Source organism: Diceros bicornis, chromosome 6, assembly GCF_020826845.1.
Source record: "Diceros bicornis minor isolate mBicDic1 chromosome 6, mDicBic1.mat.cur, whole genome shotgun sequence".
Taxonomy (NCBI): Eukaryota; Metazoa; Chordata; class Mammalia; order Perissodactyla; family Rhinocerotidae; genus Diceros; species Diceros bicornis.
In genome coordinates this window covers 12,312,359-12,337,769 of record NC_080745.1, presented here as the reverse complement: position 1 = coordinate 12,337,769, position 25,411 = coordinate 12,312,359, and the positions used below count along the sequence as shown (strand labels likewise).

The 25,411-nt window shown below is 52.6% G+C and overlaps 1 protein-coding gene across 5 annotated transcripts in view; it reads left to right on the top strand.

Moving 5' to 3' along the window:
• Positions 1–25,411, top strand: part of ARHGAP22 (Rho GTPase activating protein 22) — a 161,505-nt gene that overhangs the window by 82,408 nt on the left and 53,686 nt on the right. For 2 of the 5 annotated variants that reach the window (XM_058542853.1, XM_058542852.1), the window contains exon 1: positions 5,402–5,734. The exons of the other annotated variants lie outside the window; for them this stretch is intronic. In XM_058542853.1, the coding sequence (XP_058398836.1) occupies positions 5,683–5,734 (52 nt within the window). In that variant the 5' untranslated portion in view covers positions 5,402–5,682. Of the gene's footprint in view, positions 1–5,401; positions 5,735–25,411 lie in introns of those variants that run through there. 5 annotated transcript variants of the gene reach the window in all.

Below are 25,411 nucleotides of genomic sequence, written 5' to 3'. Positions count from 1 at the left end.
GTGCCAGCTGTGTGACTGAGAGCTCACACCATGGGCAGGTGTCCCCATTCTCGCCTGTGAAATGAGTGTAATGGCGTATTGCCGTCATGGGGCCACTGTGGAGACTGAGTGAGATCCTGCCTGTGCGATACTAGCACCACCACGACGCAGGCTTGTAACAAGGGGTCCACGAAGTGCCGTCATCTTCAAGCAGCCCCCTCCACCAGGCGCCAGGGATGCCAGGAGGCAGACAGCGCTCTGAAAGCTACCAGGGCACTGAGCTCACGGCTCTTCTGCAGACGCCACCAGCACTCCACAGGGGCTGCTTTTGTACCACAAATCTTACCTGCGGATGCGCCTTAGACCCCTGGGGCGTTGAATTCATCACCGAGTGCTGTGCCTTCTCCCTCCGAAACATCCACCAGACAGTCATGAAGAGCACGGGCGCCGAAGCAAGACAGGCTGGGTTCCAGTCTGAGCTCAGCCAATAATCAGCTGTGTGACTTTGTGCAACTTCTTCACCTCTCTGTGCCTCGGTGTCCTCCTTTTAAAGTGGAAATGATAATGGTACGGAACACAGAGGATTGATCTGAATTCAAACGGAACGTCAAGCCCTTAGCCGGGCCCGCCGTCAGGGCCAGGCAGCGTGAGCTGTTAGTGTTAGGTCTTAGTCCCCATGTTTCAGTTGTGACCGCAGAACACACTACCCCATAGCTTGGTGACTTGACCGTTTTCTTTGCCCACTGTTCTGCAGTGTGGGCTGGGCTTGGCAGGGACAGCTCGTCTCTGCTGTCATGTCTCAGCCGGAGGACCCACTTCCAGGGCGGCCTCGCTCACATGGCCGGAAGAAGCAGTTGCTGGGCCGACCTCAGTTCTCCATGCGGCCTCTGCACATTGCTGGTCGGGCTTCCCGGAGCACGGTGGGCTCAGGAGGGTCTCACTGCTCACGAGGACAGCAGCAGAAGCTGCCACGCCTTCTTAGGACTTAGGCCCAGAACTGGCCCAGAGTCACTTGTCACCTTCTGTTGGTTAAAGTGGGTCACAGGGCAGCCCAGATTCAAGGGGACAGGACCACAGAGGGTGTGACAACTGGGAGGTGGGGGTCGCTGGCCCCCCTGCTAGCATGCAGCCCGCCTGGTCTCCATCTCTGACCTGCTGTGTTCGGGCCCTGCATCTCCCACCCGGCTTATGCCTTTTGCTTCTTGGCTTTCTCCCTGCTCCTGCTCGCCCCCTTCCAGAGCCTCCTGCACTCCAGCGCCAGGAATTCACTCGGAATCGCAGGCTGCATCATATTCCCCTGCCCTGAGTGCCCTGCCGTGCTCTTCCCGACTCCAGAACCAAGCTCCTTGACACGCTGACCCTGCCCACCAGAGGACGTTCCTACACCATTCTCTGAGGTGCTGGACTCCTCACGTCTCAACTCGCACCTCAAAGACCTCTCCTCTGTAGAGCCTTTCCTCACCACCCTCAGCAGACTGGGTCACTGTCCCCCTCGAGCTGCCAGGGCGCCCTCCCGACCTCCCCAGAGCTCAGGCCCAGGTGTGTGGTTGTGTTCAGTCATCGTTGGTACATGGATGAATAAATGAATGAATGATCATTATAGCCCCCCAAAGCTACACCTGGAACTAAGATGCCATGTCTCCACTTCTTTTTTTTTTTTCTTTTTTTTTTTTTTGTGAGAAAGACCAGCCCTGAGCTAATATCCAATGCCAATCCTCCTCTTTTTGCTGAGGAAGATTGGCCCTGAGCTAACATCTGTGCCCATCTTCCTCTACTTTATATGGGACGCCACCACAGCATGGCTTGACAAGTGGTGCGTCGGTGCGCACCCGGGATCCGAACTGGTGAACCCCGGGCCACTGAAGCGGAGCGCGCGCACTTAACCGCTTGTGCCACTGGGCCGGCCCCCATGTCCCCACTTCTACCCCTCCCCTGAGCTGCCCAGGGCTGAGCTCTTACCTTGAGATGGTACCAGGATGGGGTATGTCAGAGGAGCAACCAGACTCCTGCAGAGGGGTATGAAGGCCAGGTCTGAGTCTCCTAAGCCAATCCCTGAATGGCCTGGGGCACATCTGAAACCAGGGGCTCAGGCTGCATGGGGCCAGGGTCCCAGCAGCAGGATCCCTAGAAACAACCCCATATCCTCACTACCAAGCTTTAGGTCTCCCAGAGAAATGGAACAAAGCAGCAGAAGGTAGAACCCTGGCTGGATGGGGGGAGCCCATACAGCCCCCCAGAGCCTTTGTCCTCTAAAGCTGTATCCAACCTCCTCCCAGAGCCCATTGTACTCACTGGAGACTCACCCCCTGGTTCTGGCTCTGCTTCCTGTGATGCGTGAGATGTTGGCTTCCCAGCTCAGGAAGATGTCTCAGAGGCCCCACCTCCCTGCTCACTCTTCTGGAGTGGGGTGGCTTGAGCTCAGCTAGAGCCTTGCAGCACTGAGTGATCCTGACATTGTGCCTCAATTCAAGATGGTATGGGGTCATGATCAATTCAAGGGGCAGAGCTAGGTTCAGGGAGTTTGATTTTTCAGGCAAATTCCATGCTTAGTATGTGCTTTTCCAGTTGCAGCTCACAACTCCACACCTAACTGGGGAAATGCCATATATCCGTCTATCTATTCATCCACCCACCCACCCATCCATCCACCCACCCACCCACCTATCCACCCACCCATCCATCCACCCACCCACACATCCACTCATCCATCCACGCCCTCACTCATCCACCCATCCGTCCATCCATCTTGGCCCTGCCACTTACCACTTCACAGGTCTTGGGCAAGTCTCTTCACCTCCCTGAACTTTAGCTTCTTCCTCTGTAAATTGAATCCAATGGCATCTGCCTCTTGGGGTTGACCTGTGGTTAACTGAGATAATAGCACTTGTGTATTGCCTGGCTCATGGTGGGAAGGACAGAGTGAATGTTATTTTCTTTCCTTCTTGAGGTATAGACACACAACTAGAAAACCATAAAAAGCAATGTATAATCAGGAATTAAAGCATGTGAAACCAAAGGCAATCATACTAGAAGCTCTTGCCTTGCTTTCTGTCTCCTAAACTGCTCTGGGAGTTGATATTTAAAGCCACTTTGAAAAGTCTGGTATCCCAAAATATATTTGAACTGTTCAATGGGGATGCTGACCCTCTATAATAGGCTCATTTGAAACGATCCTGCTTTGCTACTTCCTCTTAGAAAGATAAACAAGCAGCCCACAATGGCCGCTGTGATGTTTTCTTTTAAATCTTGCTTTCCAAATGTAGGACTTGGCCGTTGGACAATCACCCGGGGGCTCGCTCCCCACACATGCTCTCCCTGAATGCAGGGAGCTCCAGCTTGGAATTCCTGGGGCCTCATTAAGCCCGCTGTGACTAAGTGATCTTGCTTGGTGCTAAAACTGTTTAAAATGACTTGGCAGCAACCAGAAGTCAGGTCTTTCTGTTTTTTCTCAGTTACTCCCGCTTTGTAACCCCCGCCTACATGTCATGAAGGGAAAACATCTTTCTTTCCGGATCTGGTGCAGGACAACCCTCCTCCCTCCGCGAAGAAGCCTCACCCTGCTCTCTCCAGAGAGTTAAAGGAGAGGGAGGCAGAGATCTGGCCCACTGTTGTTAATCTCTCCTTTGAATAAGACTTAACTCCTGGGAAAACCTCTTCCCTCCTCTGTCATTCTTTCCTCCTTCTCCCCCAGCCCCCCATTTAACTCTTCTGCTCCAGGCCACGGGCAGCTCTGCCTCTGGCCTGGCCTGGCCTCTGCTCTCCTTCTGGACCACCTCTGTTCTCCCAAGACGGGAGTGGGGTGGGTGAAAGGAAGAAAATCCCAGTCAGGCCAAAGCCCTCAGAGGTTGACCACAGCCGTTTCAGGGGCAGGAACAGATCCTGGGAACTGAAGGGGTGTGAGAGAGCCTGGTATTAAGAACCCTACACTGTGCCAGACACTCGAAATAATTTCTCTCAGTTTATTGTTTAATTACACAATATGTAAATATGCCTTCCTTTTAAGAAATTAGACCACTATAAAAACACTAACTGGGGGCCGGCCCGGTGGCACAAGCGGTTGAGTGTGCACTCTCCGCTTCGGCGGCCCGGGGTTCGCAGGTTCGGATCCCGGGCGAGCACCGCTTGGTAAGCCACGCTGTGGCGGCGTCCCATATAAAAAGTAGAGGAAGATGGGCACAGATGTTAGCTCAGGGCCACTCTTCCTCAAGAAAAAAGGGGAGGATTGGCATCAGATGTTAGCTCAGGGCTAGTCCTCCTCACAAAAAAAAAAAACAAAAAAACCGCTAAATTCTCTTGACACCAACTTTCAATCTAATCTTGTCACTCACCCTCTCCCCAGAGTGTGTAACACACACTTATGTGTGTTACATAAGTGTTGTGAATCCACCGGTCTCGACCATTTGGTTCCAGCTCCTCGTTTGATATTGTATTTCATTTTATGAAAATGCCAGTGTACTTGATAACCCCTTTACCAGCGAACATGTTGTTGTTTCCAGTTTTTTGCGATTACAAACGAGGCTGCAGGGAATAGCCCTGTCCAGGTTTTCCTGGGCGTGTGGGCAAGCATTTCTGTGGGGTGCATACTGAGAAATGGAATTGTGTGGCCCCGGGGAATTAGCATTTTTAGTTTTAATAAGCAGCTCACATGTTACTTTCCAAAATGATTGCACCAATACACCCTCATGGCAAAAGGATCTGTTTGCCCAAATCCTCACCAACACTTGATGGCGATGATAGTTCACGCTTACAAAGCACTTAGCAACACGCCAGTTGTGTTCTAAGTTACATATATGTATATATCTCTACCTCAACGCATTTAATCCTCAGAAGGATCCAGGGAAGCAGTCTGTTTGTCTCTCCATCTTACAGACGCGGAAACTGAGCACGAAGTGTTTAAATAACTTGACACCATCAAACCTTTAATTTGTGCTAAATGATATCTACAGTGATGTGGTTTCCTTCACTTTTCAGGTGAAGAAAGTCTCAGAGGGGAAGTGACTTACCCAAAGTCACACAGTCCATAGGTAGCGCAGCCAGGTTTGGGGGTAGCCCGGGCAATCCCTCTTTTCCCTCTACTGCCCAGCTGTAGAGTTCAGGGGAGCTGGGAAGATGAGAGCCGGGTGGCCCTGCTAGCGCCCCCCAAGTCGCTCATGAGGTGACTGCTTAGAGGATGCTAGGGGAGAGGAAGCGCCACCCTTGCACAGCGAGGGCACCTTTCCTCCCGGTCTGCGCCGCCCAGAGGTCAGGCCAGGGTCGCCCCTACCCCTCCTCGGCTCCCCAGGGCGGGGAAGGGAGCCTGCGACGGCGCCGGCTCGCATAGCGCCCCCTGGCGGCCCCTGGCGAGGGCGCAGTGGCGCCCCGGGAGAGTAACGGGTCGCGGGGAGGGCGCCCGCGAGGGCAGGGAGCCGGCGCGGGGCCGCCCCGGCGCGCGGAGATAAAAGCGGGCTGGAGGCGCGGCCGGCGCGATCTGCGCGTTCTCCTATTGATTAGCAGGGTCTGCCCGGAGGCCGGGATGCCCGCGGCGCGGGGCCGGGACCGAGCGTGAGGGCGAGGGAGCAGCCGGGCCGGCGGCCCCGCGCGCAGCCCCGCGCACGGCTGGGCGCTCACTGCCCGCGGGCCGGGCCTCGGCCGCGCCGCCCCGGGGGTGCCAGCAGCAGGCGGCGCGGCAGGCAGCGGAGCCGAGCGGCGGGCGCGGCGGCTGCCATGGGGCTGTGCTGCTGCAAGGACTGGAGGGGACACCTGCCAGCGCCCAAAGGTAACTCTCGAGCGCGCACGTGCGCCGCGGGCTCGGGACCTCTGCGCTCCGGCGCTGGGCGCGCGCCGCCGGCTCCCTCCAGCTGCTGCTGGGGGCTGCCCGCTCCGCCGCAGGGACTTGGCCGCCAGTTCTCCAGGGCCGTCCGCCGCGGTCCTCAGCCTTGGAAATGGCTCAGGTGTGGCTGCAACTCCCCCAGAGTCTCGGAACTTTGGAGCGCGCGTCCAGGGGCTCCTGTTGCTCCGCCGAGCCCGGCTCGGGGCTGGGGTCGGGCCCCAGGGCGGGAGGGGAGCAGAGCGGAGGGGGAGCACGGACCGTGGGCGCTGGCGCAGGTCCGGCCAGTGCACGGCCCCGCCCGCAGGTCCTCTGCAGAGAGAGCCCCGCCAGCGCCCGGCGCCGCCTCTGCGGCTTAACCGCCCGGGAGGGAGAAGGGCCATTCATTCTCCTCGTCCGCCTCTGTCACAAACTTGGACCCAGGGGCCCTGACTCGAGTTTTCCAAAAGTCGGGGCGGCACTTGCGAGGGGAGCTGCTTGTGGAATGCCGCGGGCTTGGAGAGGGCTCCCAGCTGAGAAACGCGCTGAGGACGTTGGCGGCCGCCTGAGGTCAGGCCTCCTTCGGGCAGTGGCCCTTCCGACTTAACCCTTGACGGACTGAAACGATCCCTGTTGATTGTCGGAAACATAGTGTGCGTCCCTTAACGGCAGCGCTTCCCAAACTCACCTGACCCTAAAACTCACCTGCCCCCGCGTATTAAACGTGCAGATGCGCGGGCCCCACCCTGACCTCCTGGATAGGCTCTGGGGAGGGGCCTGCGAAGCTCTGTGTGTGAGGACTTGCCCGGGTGACTGCCCTGACCGGGTGAGTTGGGAAGCCTTGCCTGTAAACCAGAAGGTAGTGCAGGCTTCACCAGAATGGGCGCCAGGTCCTGGCTCCTTGAAAAGTATATTCACATCCAGATAAAGAAAAGGTATGAATGTGTCAAGCGGCTTGAAGGTCTCTTGTCCAGGTGATGACAATGATGCCACAAATGTACAGGTTTGTTTCACCAAGGGTTTGAAGTAGATTATAACATGTATAACAAATAAATATAAAAAAACTACACAAGACTCTGCATTTAAACAGGTCGTAGAGAAGAGCCCAGTTACTCCCGCCATCAGATACTGTCTGTGTTTGAGCCTTTTGGCAGCCCAAACAAAAAAGGAAATGTGAATTGTTGCATGGTTCTCATTGGCCCAGTTGCATGGTTCTCATTGGCCCAGAGCAACAGTTTTCTTAGCATTTGATTTACAAAAGAAAAAAGAATTTTGCATGTGGGGCTTCGTGTTTGGAGGGAGCAGACTGCAAGGGAGCATGTCTTGGTGATTCCAGTGGCCAGGGCAGCAGGAGGACTCAGAGGGCAGGGTTTGGCTGTGTGCTGGCCGCTGGCAGGTCAGAGCCCAGAGCAGAGCAGGAAGGATGTCACTGGGGGCTGGCAGGGCTGGAGCAGCTTTGGTCTTTCCTGACCCTTCCTCAGTAAACATGGGCAGGGAGCCTGAGTCCCAGAAGCCAGGGTGAATTTGCAAGGCGTTGCTTAGGGAGGGTAGATACTCAACTAGCAGCCTCAGAATGGAGCCTGGGGCATCTCCTGCTAGCTTTGTCCTCTGGGGCTGTGGACACCCAGGCTACACCGATCCGGGTGAGGAACAGGCCTGGTGTAGGAGTGTTTCCCAGCTTGCCTCCACCTTCCCATCCACCCCAAGGCGTGGCTGGCCACAGCAGCCTGGGAGCAGGGACCCAGTCTGAAGGGCCCAGAAGGTCCTGCAGCCCATGTTAATTGCAAAGCTGGCCAAGTCTGGGGGAGGTGGTGGGAAGCACTGTAAAGCCAGAGTGCGCCTGCCCTGTCCAGAGTGGGCAGCCGGCCGCTGCCAGGCAGCAAGGATCATCTGTGGTTCAAGAAAGGCGGACATTTGGTTTCTTAATGTAATATCTCCAAATGTTTAAAAATTGTTGCCTCATTTAACAAATTTGAACCTTTGTAGCCAATCTAGCTAGGCGAGGGACAGTCTGGACCAGTGTTCACAATGAGTTCTGCCATAAACAGCGTGGAAGGGGTTCCTTCGTCAAATAACCTTAGAAATCATGTGTTATCAAAGTTTGGAAAGTTTTTCACTGCAGGACTTCTCAGAGCCTTTACCACATTGGTGCGACTGTGCATCTCCAAGTCAGGTGGACTGTAGGTCAGTCTCCAGACCTCTGCCCAGGGAACCTGCATTTAACAGAACAGCTCGTGGCACCCATATCTTTGGACACACTTTGAGAAATGCCGCTTTAGACATTAAACTGATTTCAGTTGTCATGGCAATGACGCAGTATATCTGTTCCCAAGGTGGGTGTGGGTGTGTGTTTAGCTGTTGTAAGCTACCTGTGTAAGAAGCTGTCTGACTTTTCAGACTAGAAATGTGTGTATTTTATTTAAGAAAAGATCAAAAGAGAGTTCATTAGTCACTGATATGACTTAAATTTTTTCAAAATAACAGCTGTTGTTGTGAATTTCATTCTTGGATATTTCTGAATCAAATCTTTTACAACAGAATATTTGACCATGTTACCCCTATGTAAAAGTGTACTTGGTAAAGCCGAAAAGCTCAAATAATAGATCTCATGAAGAAAACAGCAAAAATACGTCACAGGCCAGAGTCCCCATGGTGGACCCGGTCATCATGCCTTTAACCTCCAAAACCTGGCGCTTTCTCCAGGAGACACCTGCTCCCCTGCTAGTTGCACGGAGCTGGAGATGGCAGTGTGGACCTGGGGAGGGATTGGTACAGGTGCTGTCTGGGGCACGATCTGCTGGCATATTAGTTACACTTACTATCATACACAAGACAGATGGCTGCAAATGGAGCCTCCTGGGTCCCGGTGCCCCTGAGGAAGCCAACAGGCCAGTGAGCAGGATCCGAGGCGTGGAGAAGGATCACGGTCTCCTGGAAGCAGAGGGCAGACGTACTCGCTCTGAACTCTGAGGACACTGTCTGATTTCATTGTTTCTAGGTGATGTCTCCACATCCTTCTGCTATGTAGAGTTCTGTGGTGGGTCTGTTCAATGGCAAATTTCATTTTCTTCAACTTTGCATGGAGGTCTGAGGTGGAGACTTGGAGGAAGAAGTGGTACAGGGGTGCAGCATCAGGGCAGCTTGTGTTCAGGCCAGGGAGGGGGCGGGGCAGACTGGTGGGCCCCTAAGACCCTTGAGGTGCGCCGGGCCCTGCTGCTGCTTCATCCCAGACGCCTCTGGGGCTCCTAGCCCCCCATGCTTCCTCCTGGTCTCAGCATCAGGAGCCCTCCCCTGTCTTCCAGAATCTTGCCCCCCCATCCTGTTCCCTCTCTCCCCAACACCCTCATCCTCCCTTCTGCTGGCTCCTTGTCGGGCTACAAACCTGTCTGAGTTGCTCATCAGGACATTTTTTCAAAGCGAGTCTCTTGCTCCTGTGCTCCACCAGCCCTGCCCATCTCTCCTTCCCTCATCGCGAGCTCCCCAGGAGCAGTCTGCTGGTCGCTGCCTCCCTGTTATCCTGCTCCTGCACTTCTCCCTGTCACCGTGGTGGACCTGGCGAACAGTCCTGGTGCTCTGAGCACCTGAGAGCCCGCCCCAGCCCTGCCCAGCCCTTCTCCCTTCTGCCCCTCTTGCCCCTTTGATACACTGTCTGTGAATTCTCTTTGTTTTACCTTCTGAGCTCTGTCTGTAAGTCTCCCCCAGGCATCTCACCCAGAGCCCTGATAATTGTGATTGCCTCTAAGCAAACAGCCCCCAAACCCTCTGCCCCGCACCTCTGCAGTGCCCAGCAAATCCAGCCTGCAGATGCAGAACTCCGGCTGGAGTCCTGCACTCCACCTGCCCCTTCTCGCGTGTCCTGGCTCTCAGCCCTGCCCAGTGCTCCATTTCCCACGACCAAAGGCTGACAGCTCCTATGATCCTGCCCGGGGCAGTGTCCCCATTCCTGCCCCCAAGGCCACTGCGATGCCCGTGCAGACCTTCATCTTGACTGCACTGGCTTCCCGCCTGGTCATCCCAAGTGCATCTTTGCCTCTTCCAGTCCACTGCCGGGCAAGCAGCCTGTGCACAGCTCCCATCCCATGATGTCCCTCCTCAAACTCTGCCTGGGCCCCAGAGTGCCTACAGAAGAAAGCCCAGCTCCTTAGCCTTGCTGGCATTGCATGTTCCTCCCCGGACCCTCCCGACTTGCTGCCACCATGCAGCCTGGACCTCTCTGGTCCCTGCACACACCGCGCCCTCTCACAGTGCCGTCTTCAGTGGGGCCTGAGAGGGGTCAAGGCCCGGGGAAGGTGGCCTGCATCTGGAGCCGTCTCTGGGCCCTTGCCCACAGGCCCAGTTCATTTCATTTCTCCAGGGCCTGGTTGGTCTGGGTCTCTCGCCCCTAGCTGACAGTTGTTTGGTCACCTCTGGGATGTGGCACCATGCTCGGCAGAGAATCCGTGCTCAGCGAACACTCAGTGAGAGAGCAGTGTGTGGAGCAGAGACAAGGGAGAGAGTCCTGCTCACCTTCGCCTGTTCATGTCGCCCGACTCCCAGGGAAGCCCAGTGGCAGCCCGGTCTGGAGAGTCCAGCCCCACTCCGTGCACCGCTGCACTGCGATAGACTGAGGCACTGGGCCTGGACTCTGTGCACCTTTCCTGATGGACAAAGGTCTTGTCGGGGTGCCCGGCAGCCAGGGGGCAGGGCCCGTGGGCCGGGCAGGGCAGTGCTGCTGCTGCTGGGCACAGTGTAAGCTGGGCAGACAGGCGCCCCTCTGTCCTGGAGGGAGATGGACAGAGGCCTGGCCGTCACTGGGTGGAGGTGACAGAACTGATTCTACTGTGTAAACTCCCGGACAGCCCCTGAGCCCACCTTCTGGAGAAGGTGCCATTTTCCACGAAGTCTTCTGAGATTGCAGGTTGGCAGCTGCCATCCAGGCTTCCGTCCTGTCATTTAATGGTCATTTGTGGGGCACCCACTCTACGCCAGGCCTCACGCCCAGCTCGAGGATGAAGAACTGGGGAGGATGGAGTGTCTGTCCCGACTGTGCTCACAGCTGGGCCAAGTGGAGACCCAGGAAACAGACAGTGACACTGCAGGCTGAGAAGAAATGCAGGGAGAGCGGCAAGCCTGGGTGCTCTGGGTGGGCGGTGGCTGGGGTCCCACCCAGCCCGGAGGTTCAGAGAAGGCCCAGACCTGCTGGTGCCCAAGCTGGGTCCTATAAAAGGAGCAGCCAGCCCAGCAGAGAACATAGGGAAGGGCTTTCCAGGGCTGCAGACGTGTGCCAGGGCCGAGGCGTGTGGGGAGTGGCAGCCTTTGGGCCAGCCCGGGGCTCGTCCCTCCGCACAGGGCCTGCTGTGCCACCTGCTGCACAAGCAGATGCTCCTCGGGCTTGCTTCTGCCCCTGCCCACTTGGCCCTCATGCTAGCAGACTCTTCAGAGTCACTAGCCTTTTCCCCAGCCCAGGCCCTGCTCTGAGCACCAGACCCTCTGATGCCTCAATGGGGTGTCTCCTGGACTAGAGAGTGGCCAAAGCTAGTCGGGCTAAATCTGAACTCTTGATTGTGTCCTGCTGATCGAATTTGCCGTCACCTACTCCTGCCAGTTCTATTTCCAGATTGCATGTGAATCCCATTGCTTGTCTCCATCCCAGGCCAGCACACTGGGCCCAGCCACCAGCATGTTGCCTGGACTGCTGCAGTAGCCTCCTGACTTGGACCCTCCCCCACTCTAGTCCATCCTCCAGCAGCAGCCAGGGACCGTTGGGTTGCCTGCAGGATCTCACTGCTCCCTGCTCACGAACACTGGCTGATCCAGTGGCCTTCACAGTGAACTCAGTGCCACCCACAGGGCCCGGTGTGGTCGCCAGCCTCCCGCTCACCAGCCTCCACTCACCCCAGCCTGCTTTCACGCCCCTCACACCCCCGGTTCTGTCCCACCTCTGCGTCCCCCGTGCTCTTCTCTCTGCCTGGAGTCCCCTTGCCCCTGCTCTTGACCTGGAGACCCTAACATTTGTCTGGGCCGAAGCGTCAGTCTTTCCTGAAAGGCTGTCCCTGACCCTGTTACTTGCTCACTTGGCATCCGGTACTTTCCCTTTAACACATATCACAATGCGTAAATATAAACATGTCAGTTTGCAAAATCTGTTCCTTCTCCAGATGAGAAGCTCCCTGAAGGCGAGGCAGGCTGTCTTTTGCTCGTCGCTGGGAAGGCTGGCAGAAGCCAGGCCGTGTGGGAGCACATCTGTCTACTCAACCTCAAAGCCAGTGAAGAGCTGACAGGGACAGCCCTGCGGCTGGAAGGACGTGTTGGAATGTTAGAGCCCCGTGCTCAGGGGCTGTGCTCATGGGCTGGAGCCCCAGGGCGTCCTGCCTGCAGCTCCGAGTTTGCCTGGGTCCCACTCTGTTTCTGAGAAGTGTCCCTCTGTTACCTCTTCCTTATTCACTTGTCCTGGGCAGCAGTCCTGTGGGTTTTTCGAAAAGGGAACCAGCCTCAGGCAGAGGGTTTGGTTCCATTTCCTAGCCAGGGGACCGCAGGCCACCCTTCACCTCTCTGAGCCTCTACATCCCCGCCTGTAAATGGGGACAGGCATGCCGACCTCACAGGTTGTCAGAAGGCCCGGTGATAGTCCTAGCTCTGCCTCTTTCTAGCTGGGTTATCACTCAGAACCTCAGTTTCCTCATCTGTAAAGAGGGAAGCAGGCAAGAGTAGATGATCTCTGAGGTCCCTGTCAGCTTGAACTTCAGACAGTTCTCTGAGGAAACTCAGAACCACCCTGTGCTCCTAGCAGTGGGGCATTAGAAGGCCAAATGCCTTTTCCCACCTGCTCAGAGAGGGGCTCAGCCAGCGGTCATCTGGCTGAGGGAGGTGTGAGGCAACAAGGATAGGACAGCAGTCCCCCTTGGCCAAAGTTCATCAGCAGGTCTATTTAACCAGCACATAGCCACGGTCAACACTGCTGGCCCCTGGGGTTTGGGGTGGGGGGTAGACCTAAGGCCTTAGAAAGGATGAGTCCTGGGGACCCCTGAAGTCCCTGACCTGGGCCATTAGGGCAGCAAGCCTCTCAGAGAGCTCAAGAGTCCTGAAGTCCTGAAGAGAGGGGAAAGAAGATGCCTGGTCGTGTGTTTTCTCATCTTTAGTCTGTGGTCCTTGTGAGGGGTCTCTCCTTTAGGAATCCTGGGGCCAAAATGGGGAACATCTAAATGAAGTGAACCCCTGAAATAGTTCCCCTTATCCTGCCTGCCCCCACTTGGCTCTGCAGCTAATGCACATCCTGCCTGAGCTACAGCTTCTGCTGGGTTCTTCCCCCAGACACCCCCCACCAGACGTTTAAACAGCTTTACTGAGATACATTTCACATAACATAGAATTCATCCACTTAGACTATGCAACTCAGTGGTTTCTAGTATATTCACAGAGTTATGAATTACCATAATCTAATTTTAGAACATTTTCATTACCCCAAAAAGAAACCTCATGCCCATTAGCAGTCACTTCCCATTCCCAAGACGTCCCTTTCCCCTTGTCCTGCAGCCCCAGGCGACCACTAAACTACTTTCATACAATCTGTGGCCTTTTGTGATTGTCTCCTTTGACTTAGCATGATGTTTTCATCCATGTAGTAGCATGTGTCAGGACTGCATTGCTTTTTATGGCTTTAGTATGGCTTTATAGTGTGAGTCTACCACATTTTGTGTATCCTGTGTGTATTCATAAGGGATGTGGTCTGTGATTTTCTTGCAGTGCCTCTGTTTTGTCATCAGGGGAATACTGGCTGCACAGGTGTTGGGAACCGGTCCCTCCTCTTATATTTTTTGGAAGAGTTTGTGAACAATTGGTGTATAAATGTTTGGTAGAATTCACCAGTGAAACTCTCTGGTTATTAATTCTTCTTTAAATGATTGGTCGAAGTCATCAATGAAACATTTTGGGGAATGTTTAAGTTATTAATTTGGTCTCTTATTAAAGGTTTATTTAGATTTTCTGTTTCTTCTTGAGTCTAGTTTTAGTAATTTATGTCTTTCTAGGAATTTGTCTATTTCGTCTAAGTTATCTAATTTGTTGACATGCAGTTTTTTATATTATTCCCTTATAATCCTTATTATTTCTGTAAGGATGGCAGTGATGTCCCCTCTTTCATTCCTGATTTTAGTAACTTGACTCTTCTCTTTTTCTCTTGGTCAGTCTAGCTAAACTTTGTCAAATGTGGTGATCTTTTCAAAGAACCAACTTTTGTTTTTATTGATTTTTCTCTATTGTTTTTCTAGTCTTTATTTTATTTATTTCCACTCTAATCTTAATTGTTTCCTTCCATCTGTTTGATTTGGGTTTGGTTTGTTCTTTTTCTGGTTTCTTAAAGTGTAGGGTTAGGTTATTGATTTGAGATCTTTCTTCCTTTATAATGTGGGCATTTACAGCTATAAGTTTCCCTCTAAGCATGCTGCATCCCTTAAGTTTTGATATGTTGGGTTTTCATTTTCATTCATCTCAAAGTGTTTTTTAAATTTCTGTTGTGATTTCTTCTTTGGTTATTTAGGACTGAGTTAATTTTCCCATATTTATGAATTCTCCCAATTTCCTTTTCAAGTTTCAATCCTCTGTAGTCAGTGAATATACTTTCACATTTTGTTTTATTCAATCCTTTTAAATGTTTAAGGCTTGCTTTATGATCTAGCATATGGTATATCCTGGAGAATGTTCCATGTCCACTTGGGAAGAATGTGCATTCTGCTGTTATTGGGTGGAGTGTTCTATAGATGTATGTTAGGCCTACTTGCTTCCTTGTATTGTTTAAGTCTTCTGTTTCCTTATTGATTTTCTGCCTAATTGTTCTATCCATTATTGAAAGTGGAATACTGAAGTCTCCAGCTATTGTTTTTGAATCTCACTTCAATTCTGTCCATTTTTCCTTCATGAATTACAGAGCTCTGTTGTTAGGGGCATATATGTTTATAATTGTTATATCTTCCTGTTGATTGACTCTATTATCATTATAATATGTTCATCTTTGTCTCCAGTAGCATTTTTGTTTTAAAGTCTACTTTGTCTGATAGCTGTGTATCCACTCTAGCTGTCTTTTGGGTATTGTTTGCATGGTATATCTTTTTCCATCATTTCACTTTCAAGCTATTTGTTTTTAAATCTAAATATGTCTTTTCTGGACAGGATTTAGTTTGTTTTTTAAATCCATTTTGTCAGTCTTTGCCTTTTTGTTGGAGTATTTAATCTATTTACATTTAATGTAATTACTGATAAGGTAGATTTATGTCAGCCATTTTACTATTTGTTTTCTATTCGTCTCATGTCTTTTCTCATTCTTCCCTACTGCTTCCTTTTTGTTAGATAGATATTTTCTATTGTACCATTTTAATTTTCTTATTATTCCTTTATAGTATTTTTTTAGCTACTTTCTTAGTTGTTGTTCTTGGGATTATAATTCGCCTCTTAATTTAAAACAATCTAGTTCAGATTAATAATACCTTAACTTCAGTAGTATACAGAAACTTCTCTCCAATATACCTCTGTTCCCCGACTCCGCTTTGTGCCATTATTGCCATACTCATTATATCTTTATTCATTACAAGCCCATTAACACAATTCTGTAGGTATTGCTTTAAGCAGTTGTCTTTTAAATCAGATAGAAGAAAAGAGCTGCAAAAAATACATTTATGCTGTCTTTTATATTTAACTGTATTGTTACCTTTATCTGTGCTCTTTATTTCTTCACATAGATTCTAGTGACCATCTAATATCTTTCATTTCGCCTTAAGGACTCTTTTTAGAAATTCTTGTAGGGGGCCGGCCCCGGAGCTTAGCAGTTAACTGCGCGCACTCCGCTACTGGCGGCCCAGGTTCGGATCCCGGGCGCGCACCGACGCACTGCTTCTCCGGCCATGCTGAGGCCGTGTCCCGTATACAGCAACTAGAAGGATGTGCAACTATGACATACAACTATCTACTGGGGCTTTGGGGGGGGGGGAGGAGGATTGGCAATAGATGTTAGCTCAGGGCTGATCTTCCTCACAAAAAAAAAAAAAGAATTTCTTATAGTATAGATCTGCTAGGACAAAGAACTGAATTCTCTCAGTATTTGTTTATCTGGTAATATCTTAATTCTTCTTTGTTTTTGAAGGATAGTTTTGCTGGATATAGAATTCTTGGTTGGCAGTCTTTTTCTTTCAACATTTAGAAAATGTCATTCCCCCTGCCTCTGGCTTCCATGGTTTCTGATGAAAGTCACCTGATAATTATATTGAGAATCCCTTCTGTATGATGAATCATTTTTCTTTTGCTTCTTTCAAGATTCTCTGTCTTTGGACAGTTTGACTATGATGTGTCTAGGTGTGAATCACTTTGAGTTTATCATATTTGGAGTTCATTCAGATTCTTGGATTTATAATGTTTTTCAACCAATTTGGGAAGTTTTCAACCATTATTCCTTCAGATATTCTTTCCACCTTTTTTTCCCTCTCTCCTCTCCCCTCTCCTAGGACTTCCATTATGTGTATGAAGGCACACTTGATAGTGTCTCACTCAGATGGTCTCTGAGGCTCTGTTCATTTTTCTTCATTCTTTTTTTCTTTCTGCTCCCCAGACTGGAGAATCTCAGTTGACCTATCTTCAAGTTTACTATTCTTTCTTCTGCCAGCTCAGATCTGCTAGTGAGTCCTTATAGTGAATTTTTCATTTAGTTATTGTACTTTTAAACTCCAAAATTTCTATTTCATTCTTTTTATAATTTCTATCCCTTTATGAATATTTTCCATTTGTTGAGATGTCATTGTCGTACTTACCTTTAATTCTTTAGACGTGGTTTTCCTTGGTTCTTTGAACATATTTATAATAGCTGATTTGAAGCCCTTGTCTAGTAAGTCGAACGTCTAGATCAAGACAGCTTCTATTGACTGCTTTTTTCCTGTCTATGGACCATACTTTTTTTCTCTGTGTGTCTTGTCATTTTTTGTTGAAAAGTGGACATTGTAGATAATATAATGTGGCAAGTCTGCAAATCAGATTCTCCTTCCTTCCCCAGGTTTTGCTGTTGCTGTAGCTGTTTAGTGACTTTCCTGGACTAAATATGTAAAATCTGTAGTATGCAGCCACTGAAGTCTTTCCTTGATTACTTTAGTGGTCAGCTAATGATTTGCCAGAGATATCATTAAATGCCTTGAACCAAGAAGTCTTCTACCCTTGCTGAGTGTGTGTGTGTGTTGGAGCACACCTGTAACACTTAGGTAGTTTATAACTGCACCTTACTCTTCACTTCCTGCTTGTGCAGGGACTCAGAGTCAGCCAGAGGTGAGAGATTGGGGACCTCTAGGTCTTTCCTGCTCATGGGCACAGCTGTACACGTGTACATGGCCTTCTAGATCCCCAGAAATATGTCAGAGCTTTTCAAAGCCCCCAGTAGATTTCTCCTAACTCAGACCTTCCTTTAGGCCAGCTGTTGTTTGCCCCAATTAGTATCACAGCTTTAGGCAGCTGTAATGTTAAAGAATTACCCTTGATTGCTTTTGACAAATGCCCTGGAGGTAGGGCTTTTCCATAGAGTGAGTCAGGTCAAATAATGACAATACTCTGTAAATGGGGCTTTTCTAGGAAGCTGCAAGACAAGTCAAATGATCACAGTGCCCTGGGGATGGGACTTTCTGAGATGCTAATTCATACCAAGGTATGTGGGCGGGTACTTAGGTCTTCTCTGGTCAGGCCTTGTCCTTTTTACCTAAACTTGACCTAAATGCTGCATGGTGACTTGGAGGTGAGTTAAGGTGCCTAAGGGCTTGGTCTCAAGGAGGCACTGTGAAATGTTGGAAGGTCATGAAGCTTTGAGTTGGGCAGACCCGGTTCTGAATTCTGGCTCTGCCACCTGCTGTCTGTGCAGCCTTTGGGACAAGTTACTTCTCTAAGCCAAAGGGGAATACCTTCATCTGTACACTGGGATACCGACAACCTCACTACGTTGTGTCAAGGGAAGAATTAAATTGGCCTCTGTGTATAAGGTTGCTGGCACACAGAAAAATGCCTAATAAGGGAAATGATTATTATTTGGCTTGAGGCTTAGGGTAAGACTCTAAAAAATAATGAGGCTAGTGTTGTTTTGTTGAAATAAAAGCATTTATAACACTCACTATGTGCCAAGCCCTGTCCTAAGCACTTTATGTATAGGAATTCATTTAATCCTCACAATAACCCTAAAGTGGATTCTCTTAGTCCCATTTTAGAGAGGAGGAAACTGAGGCATAGAATTTCCTACCCAAGGCCACTCAGAACTGGGATTTCCACCTGGGCTGTCTCCCACCAGAGTGCGCACTCCTAACCTACACTCTCTGTTTATTTCATTTTCATACCACAAGTCTTAACGCCAGGCATCCTCGACAGCTAGCCGTGGAGACCACAAATAAAACGAAATGTAGCATTTGCCCTTTACTAATGAAACTTGGAACAGAAGGACGGGACCCTCTCTAGTCACATCCAATTTGGAAGGAGTCAAAGGTCAGTTGCAAGCCAAACCAGCAGCTTCTCCTTTGTGGCTTCGGCCAGGCCAAGTTCCTCTCTGGGGATCAGTCACACACAGGACCTGTCCCCTCTCAGAGTTCCTCTTGGGGCGCGGAGAGCCAGGTGCGGCCCCCTGGGGCTGGGCACTGCCCTGGGCACTGCCCCTCCCTGAGCCTGCTTAGACTGGCACACAGACTGAGGGCCAGTGGGGGGCGCTATGCTTCACCCCTCCAAGTCAGCACCCCACGTGGAGGCCAGGAACCCATAGCACCAGTGGAGGGGGGGGGCGTTTGATCACTTGGCGCTCACCTTGACACACCAGGGCCATGCAGGAGCGGGCACTCCCGTGGTTTCAGTTCAGTCTTCTATGACTCAAATGGGCCCTGTCACAATCAGTGATGTCACAGCGGCTGCTGTCTGTCTCTGCAAGTGCGGAGCATGAGGTGTGGATCAAGAGCTGGCACGGGGTCTCCTGCACCTGCTTTCCAGCCTCCCTCTCAGACCTCCCCAGAGGAGGGCCCTAACACTGCAGGCTCTCGAATACCTTCCTGCCCAGGAGGTCTGCAGCCACGACAGGTATTCAGGTGGCGCTCACTAGAATAGGTAGAAGGTCTGTAAAACGCCGAAATACTTCTGGACCGGTTAGCAAACCGTCAGTGCCCCCAGCCTTCCCAGGGCCTGCAGCCTCCCCACTCTCTAGTGCTTGAAGCTTCATGCCTGTCCAGGAGGGCCACCTAGGACTGGGGACGGGCTACGGCCCGCTTCTGTTCTGAGGGGGCTGCAGGGCCGGTCTGAGCCTTTCAATACCACCCAGTCTGCATCAGCAGCTTCCAGAGGCGGAGAGCCCTGAACTTGGGAGTAAGGAGAGCTCCCTGAGACTGGATAGTGTCCATGTCCCCGGTTTACTAATGACGAGAGGCAGACGGAGAGAGGCCCGTGTCGCTCTCCAAGGACACACGGCTCGTTTGGACAGAGCATGAGCCTCTTGTAGGTTGAGGATGCAGATGAGGGGACAGCATGAATGGCCTTGGAGTGAGGCCGCCCTGGGTTCCAGTCCTGACCCCTGCTTTGCCCTGCTGTGCCTCTGGGTGTGCACTGGGCTCGGGCCTCGGTCTCACACGGCCGGGAGAGCATGTCTCACCGGGCCACCACGAGGCAGTGTGGGTGTGGAGCAGGAGGACTTGTGTAGGATGAGTGCCCACCAGCCCCAAACTCTGTCCTCCCCGTGACAGACAGGGCTGCAGAGACACCGGCACCTTCTAACTTAGCGAGGCCCCAGCAGCCACGTCCAGGGCCACCTGCCTGCACACAGGACACTACCTACCTCGCCCCAATCCAATGTGGGGAACAAGCAAGCTCTTTCCCAGTGAAGGCCTCCCAGGGGAGAGTTAAGGAAATCGTCCACCATTCCAACTCTGAATTCTGGCTTGTTAATGATCAGTTGTTGGTACTTATAGATGTGACACATGGGCTCGGAGGGGGTGAGCTGAGGGGTCCTTTGAGACCACCTAGCCCAACCTTCTCATTTTCCAGATGAGTTTTTTAAAAAGCCCAAAAGAGAGGAAGTGACTTGCCTAAGGCCACACAGCATGTCCATGGTTCAGCTGGGACTCCACTCACGGACTCTTGAGTCTGGGGTCCCTGTGCTCTTGGCTCTGAACGTGGCTACCTAACGTCATTCTAGTTTAGTCCACATGAACCAAGGGCAAGTTCTGTGCACAGAGACAGAGCGCGTATCGCCTTCCTGACTCCAAAGGTTTAAGGGGGGGAGTTACTCAAGGCAAGGGTGAGGGTTGGGGGGAGGCAGCCACTGGGGCTGGAGGAACCTCCCTGTCGTGCCACCTCTGATAGCTGGAGGGGCACAGTCAGCCCCTTGGCCATGTGTGGCCCCTGCTCAGAAGGTGCTGGAGAGTTGGAGCAGTTCTATCAAAATAATCCTTCCTCTCTCGTCTCAAGACATTTCCAAGAAGCAGAAGGGACAAAGTGGGCTCAGACTTCAGCCTCTCCACTTTGCCACAGGCCCTGGCCCTCTCTGTTGTCCTGCCTTGTTCATTTGCACTGACTCCACAGCCCTGATGTCCTTGTAGATTCACAGGGTCAAGAGGGGTTCCCTTTATGCTGCCATGTTTGTCAGCCACAGTTCAGGAACAGTTTATACATGGAACGTACTCATGCATTAAATAAATGGTCTTTCATGTGGGAAGGAAGAGAGGCTCCCCTTTGCTGAGTGTTTACTGTGCCAAGCGCAGCGCCCACAGGGCCTCTGATTCCTCAGACCTCCCCACGTGAGGGGTATGATACTGTTGGTTTTAGAGATGAAGACATCGAGGCTCTGAGAGGTACGTACCTTGCCCCAGGCCACCCAGATGTCGCTGTTCAAGCTAAGTTTGAACCCAGCTCTGAATGACTCCAAAATCTGCGTTCTTTTCTGTTCTCTCAGCTGTCTTTCAAGTCTCAAGAATGGACTCTTCTGGAAAGATTCCAGTTAATAGTCCTTGGCTGCTGGGACTATGGGTCTTTGAGGTTTCTCTGGCTACCTAATAAAGTGATCTCTGATGAAAACCTGAGGACATACTTCCTTCCTGTGCCCCTCCTCCGTGACCCACAGGACGTCCTCAGAGCTTGGAAATCCCTGGAAATCCAGGAGTAGCAGGCGCCAAAAGGATGTCGCAGCCCCCTCCCTTTATTCAGAGAGGCTGGGGAGATGCTCCTTCCCAATAAACTCCTGGGAAGCCACTTACAAGGACTGGGCGAAGGGAGGGGGGTGAGTCTGGGGGAAATGAGGCCACAGAGCCCCGGAAAAGGCCCCGGGTCACCCAACATCCTGCCCTGTCTCCCCTGTGAGGCCCTATTGTCCTGGCTCGAGCTCCCAGGCTGGCCCGCCCTCGCCACTGCAGCATTCATGAGCTGGCTCTAAGGCCCATTCTGAGTGAGTTAGTGCTATTTGTAGAATCTTCTTAAAATACCACAACAGTGCCATTCACGGAGCGTCTGCACAGCGATCGATGGTGGAGGCCGGAACAAAGCTCTCCTGTGCTCGGCATCCCGTTCTGGCCTCTGCCTGAGGGCGCCCCCTCCGCCCCACTGACAGGGGTGCTGGCGCTCTCCCTGTCCTGGGTGCTCCCGAGCGAGGCCCCATGGGGTCCAGCACAGCCTCTGGTCCCCCCATGCTGGCCTGGAGCGCGCCCCGGCTCAGGCTGGCCAGCAAAGGGAGTACGGGATGGTGCTCAGCTCTCCGTAAATGAGAGGAGGCCCTGCACGTGGCCACCCGACTAGGTGCAGAGCTCCTTCATCTTCCCGCCATCTGCCCCGTCATCAGGCCGCACACGGGCTTGCTCAGTTACAGCTGGATGGGAGGAGAGCAAGGAATCAGTAAGTGGTCATCAGGGAGGGACCCAGGAGGATAAGCCTATCTCGTCCAGAATCAAACACTCTGGCTCCTCGTTTCCTCGTTGGCAGGTGCACAGTTTCATCGCGGTCCTCAGTAGTGGCCTCACCAACTGTATCGCTCTTCCCCACCTCAGCAAGCCCCACAGTGCGTTCTCAGGAACACTCCCTCCTGGGATGTTGAGAGGAGTCACCATTAGCAAAGTGTTTTGTGGTACCTGGGAGGAGCTGAGCAGACTTGAGTGTTTTCCTGCTGTTGGCCCTTTACCATGCTAATGGGCCCTGCCCTGGGCAGGGATTCTGCACAGAGCTGCCTGGCTGGGCAGTGATGCTCTAGCCGGACCTTCCTGTGTCCTCTTCAGGATATGGGTGTGGCTGGAGCCCAGGCCATGGACCCATCTGTTCAAAGGGTTTGATGACTTCCCAATTTTTGTCTTTCCCCATTGGTACCCAACCATGTATTACAGAGACAATCAGGCATTCCTCCAAAAGGAGGGAGCTCAGCTGTCCCAGCCTGTGCCTGCGGCCAAGAGCCCGTAGTGGGCCTTGCTGTGTGACTGCGAGTGGCTGGCAGGACCCCCCTCACTGCCTGGCAGCCTGGAACCAGCAGCTCCATCACTGAGCAGCTATGCCAGCCAGGACTGATGTCTAGGCCCCCATGGTGGGTTTTTAAACTTCAGCAGGTCCCCAGCAAGTCCCTGGTAACAGCTAGTCATAAAGGACCCTGGGCCACTCCCTGACCCGTGGTGGGGTCATTACACACACCGCAGCACAACGTGTGGTCCCTGACCAGGGCCGTGCCCCGCAGTGCAAACCTGTCTGGGGTGAGGGCCAGGTGAGCACCCCAAGCATGGTTCTGGGATTCTCGAAGCACTACCATGTAAAGAACAACACCCCCTCAGTGTGGACAGTGGTCGCCCTGACAGTTGAAGTGGAGTCGGAGCATCCTGGTGGAAGGTGGGACAGCCCCCGGGAGCCGGCCCTCTCTGCGACACGAGGCCCATGTCACTCACCGGCTGCAGGACGTCGGGCAGAGGACTTGGCACTTCTGCGCCTTGGTTCCCCGTGAGTGAAATGGGATCTGTAAGGCCTAGGCTAGGGATTGCTGTGGGGATGAGGGGGGCCGAGCCGAGGAGGGCCTCGTTGCCGACAGCATCCTATCCATGGTGAATTACCAGAGAAGGGAGGTTTCGCGGTTTCTGTGGGCTGCTCTCACCCCCACTGAGGCTCTGAGCTCCCTGAGGACGGGAATGGCCTGCTTGTCATCCTGCTGTCCTCAGCACATGACACCTGCACGGATGGCCGTCCTAGAAAGAGATGAGGGAAGCTGGTCAGATGCTGCTGTGCAAGGAGGGTGTTGCACACCAAGGGCCGGGGAGGAGGGGACTGACTTCATTATGTGCGTGTTTGAACAGTTGATTTTGTTGATGTTGTTCGCCCTTTGCCCCAGAACACTGATCTTTCAGGACTCTGAATTTTCGTGTCCTCCGTTTCTTCTCTTGCTGCCGCCTGTGACTTCCTGATGCCGTCAGGATGGCGGCCTGTGTCAGCTCTTCCGACCCTTTTTAACCAGCTGGTCTAATCCACTGGGTACCACGGAGCCAGTGAGACGTGCATGTTAGAAATGTGTGTAAAGGAAGAGCAGGCGAGCCCCGAGTAAGGGCCCGGGGAGCCAGCGCTGTGGCTCTTGCTGTCTTGAAGCCTGTTTTGGCCTCGCGTTCATTGTTTTACTTGTCTCGGACTCTAGACAGATGAGGTTGCCAGATGAGTGATTTCTGGACACACGAGGTGTCTTTGTAATGCCCTAGGTGTGGGAGGGACGGGCAAGTCACCCTGGGGGTGGCTGTTTTTCTGGCTGTGCAAGTTGACTCTTCACCCGAGGAAGGCTAAGGTAACAAAGACCCCAGCGAACAAGGGGTTTCCCAAGGTCCCTCCTGCAGGTGAGACTGAGGAGGCAGGAGGCGCTGAGAGGCTGGAGGAGTTGGGGTTTTGCTCCCCAGCCCTACCAGCTCTGCTGAGGGGGAAAGCACTGGATGTCAGAGAGATGAGGCGTAAAATCTCAGCTCTGGCCCTCCGGCTGAGAGACCTTGAGCAGTTTTCTTCTGTAGAAAATGGAAAGACAAGCCCTTCCTCGAGGTTGTCTTGAGCTTTGTGAGAACACTTAGGCCGCCATGCTGTGTTAACTCTGGGAGGAGAGGATTCACATAAGCTATGGTGTGAACTGGTGCCTCCAGAGGGCGCTATTCATTTAGACTACAATGAGAATGGCTGCCTGGGGTGGGGCAGGCACTTAGACTGCAATGTGAGTATCAGCTCCAGGGGTGCCATTTATTAAAACTGTAAGGTGAACGGCTGCCTCCGGAGGGTTCCATGCACTTAGATGCTATGTCCTGGAGTTGCGCTGGGAAGTGGTGCTGGTTAACAGTGAACGTGTTACCTTCCATCCTGGCACCAGCAAGACTTTTTACTTGTCTGGTTGTTCATACGTGGCCTCCAGAAAGGAGGCAGCTTATAAAAATCGTATGTTGTTTTGTTAAGAACCTTAAGAATTTGGGTGAAAAAGAGTGTGAGGAGGACGTTAGCTAAAGCTCTGAGTTCCCCACACCTGCTGGTGGTTGGCCCATGTTCAGCTTGACCTCACCAGAACCGTGCAGAGAGGAACAGAGCATCAGTGAGAGACCCATGGCATCTGTATCCAGTGAAGGGAATTTCTTCTGTGCCCAACATAGATTTGGTGCTCGACAAACTTCCCCGTGACCGGCTGGAGGAGGCAGAAAGGCCCTGGGGAGGGGGGCTGCAGCGTTGGCTGGGTAGGCACGGGCATGGACTCCCACGGGCCCCTGGCACTGCTCTGCCATTGGGCAAGTCACCTGCCTCAGCCTCTGCACCCAGAGCCTCAGTCGGTGCACTCAGCCCTCTCTCCAGCCAGAGAGAGGCCTTACAGGCCTTTGCCTATGTCTGCTGCCTGGCGCCTTCATGAAGCCCTCCAGATGCCTCTCTCTTCATCCTGGCCTCAGGGAGGAGGCCAAACTCCTGAGAGAGGTAGAAATCATTTACACCAAGGAATTCCCCCTCCGCCACTCCTCCCAGCTGCTGCCACCAGGGTTCCCCCTCCCCACCCCGGAGAGTTCCTGTGATGCTGAGGTTTTGTGATGCAGAACTGGGGAGGGGGTTATGACCATCTCCATCATAAAAAGCAGAGAGGCAGAGGAGGCGCTGCCAGCCTCCACGCCTACATCCTCCCAGACTGTGGAGTCAAGAGCAGATGTCTTTGTTGTGGCTAATTTGGCTTCTTGGGTAGCCGCCCAGTCTGCGGCTGACCCCACGCGCCCTTGGCTCCCTGAGGACTAGGGCCATGTCTGCTTCATTTTTGTGTCCCCATTTCCTAGCATGGCGTCTGGCGGGACTTGGAGCTCATGAGATGATAGGATCAGAGAATGTCCTTCAGGGCAGTGGTTCTCAAACAGCTACCACCTGGGGGCAAACAAGAACTTCCTTCCGGTCACGGGAGAAACAGAGATATAGGTCAGGGGCGGGCTGGCCGGCACCTCCGGGTGTTGGTAGGAATCTAAACAGGTCCTTGGGTGATGGTCAGCCCCTGTCCCGTGTCCCAGGCCTTCCCCTGTGATGCCAAGCTTGGGAGGGGGGGGATGGAGCCAGCAGCCAGGAAAAGGGAGTCTGGGCAGAGGTCCCTGGTCTGCTTTTCAACCAGTTGGGCTTGAGCCCAAGGTGGGGACCATTGGGAGGGGGGTGAGAGGGGACACCACCAGCATTTTTTAAATCAAT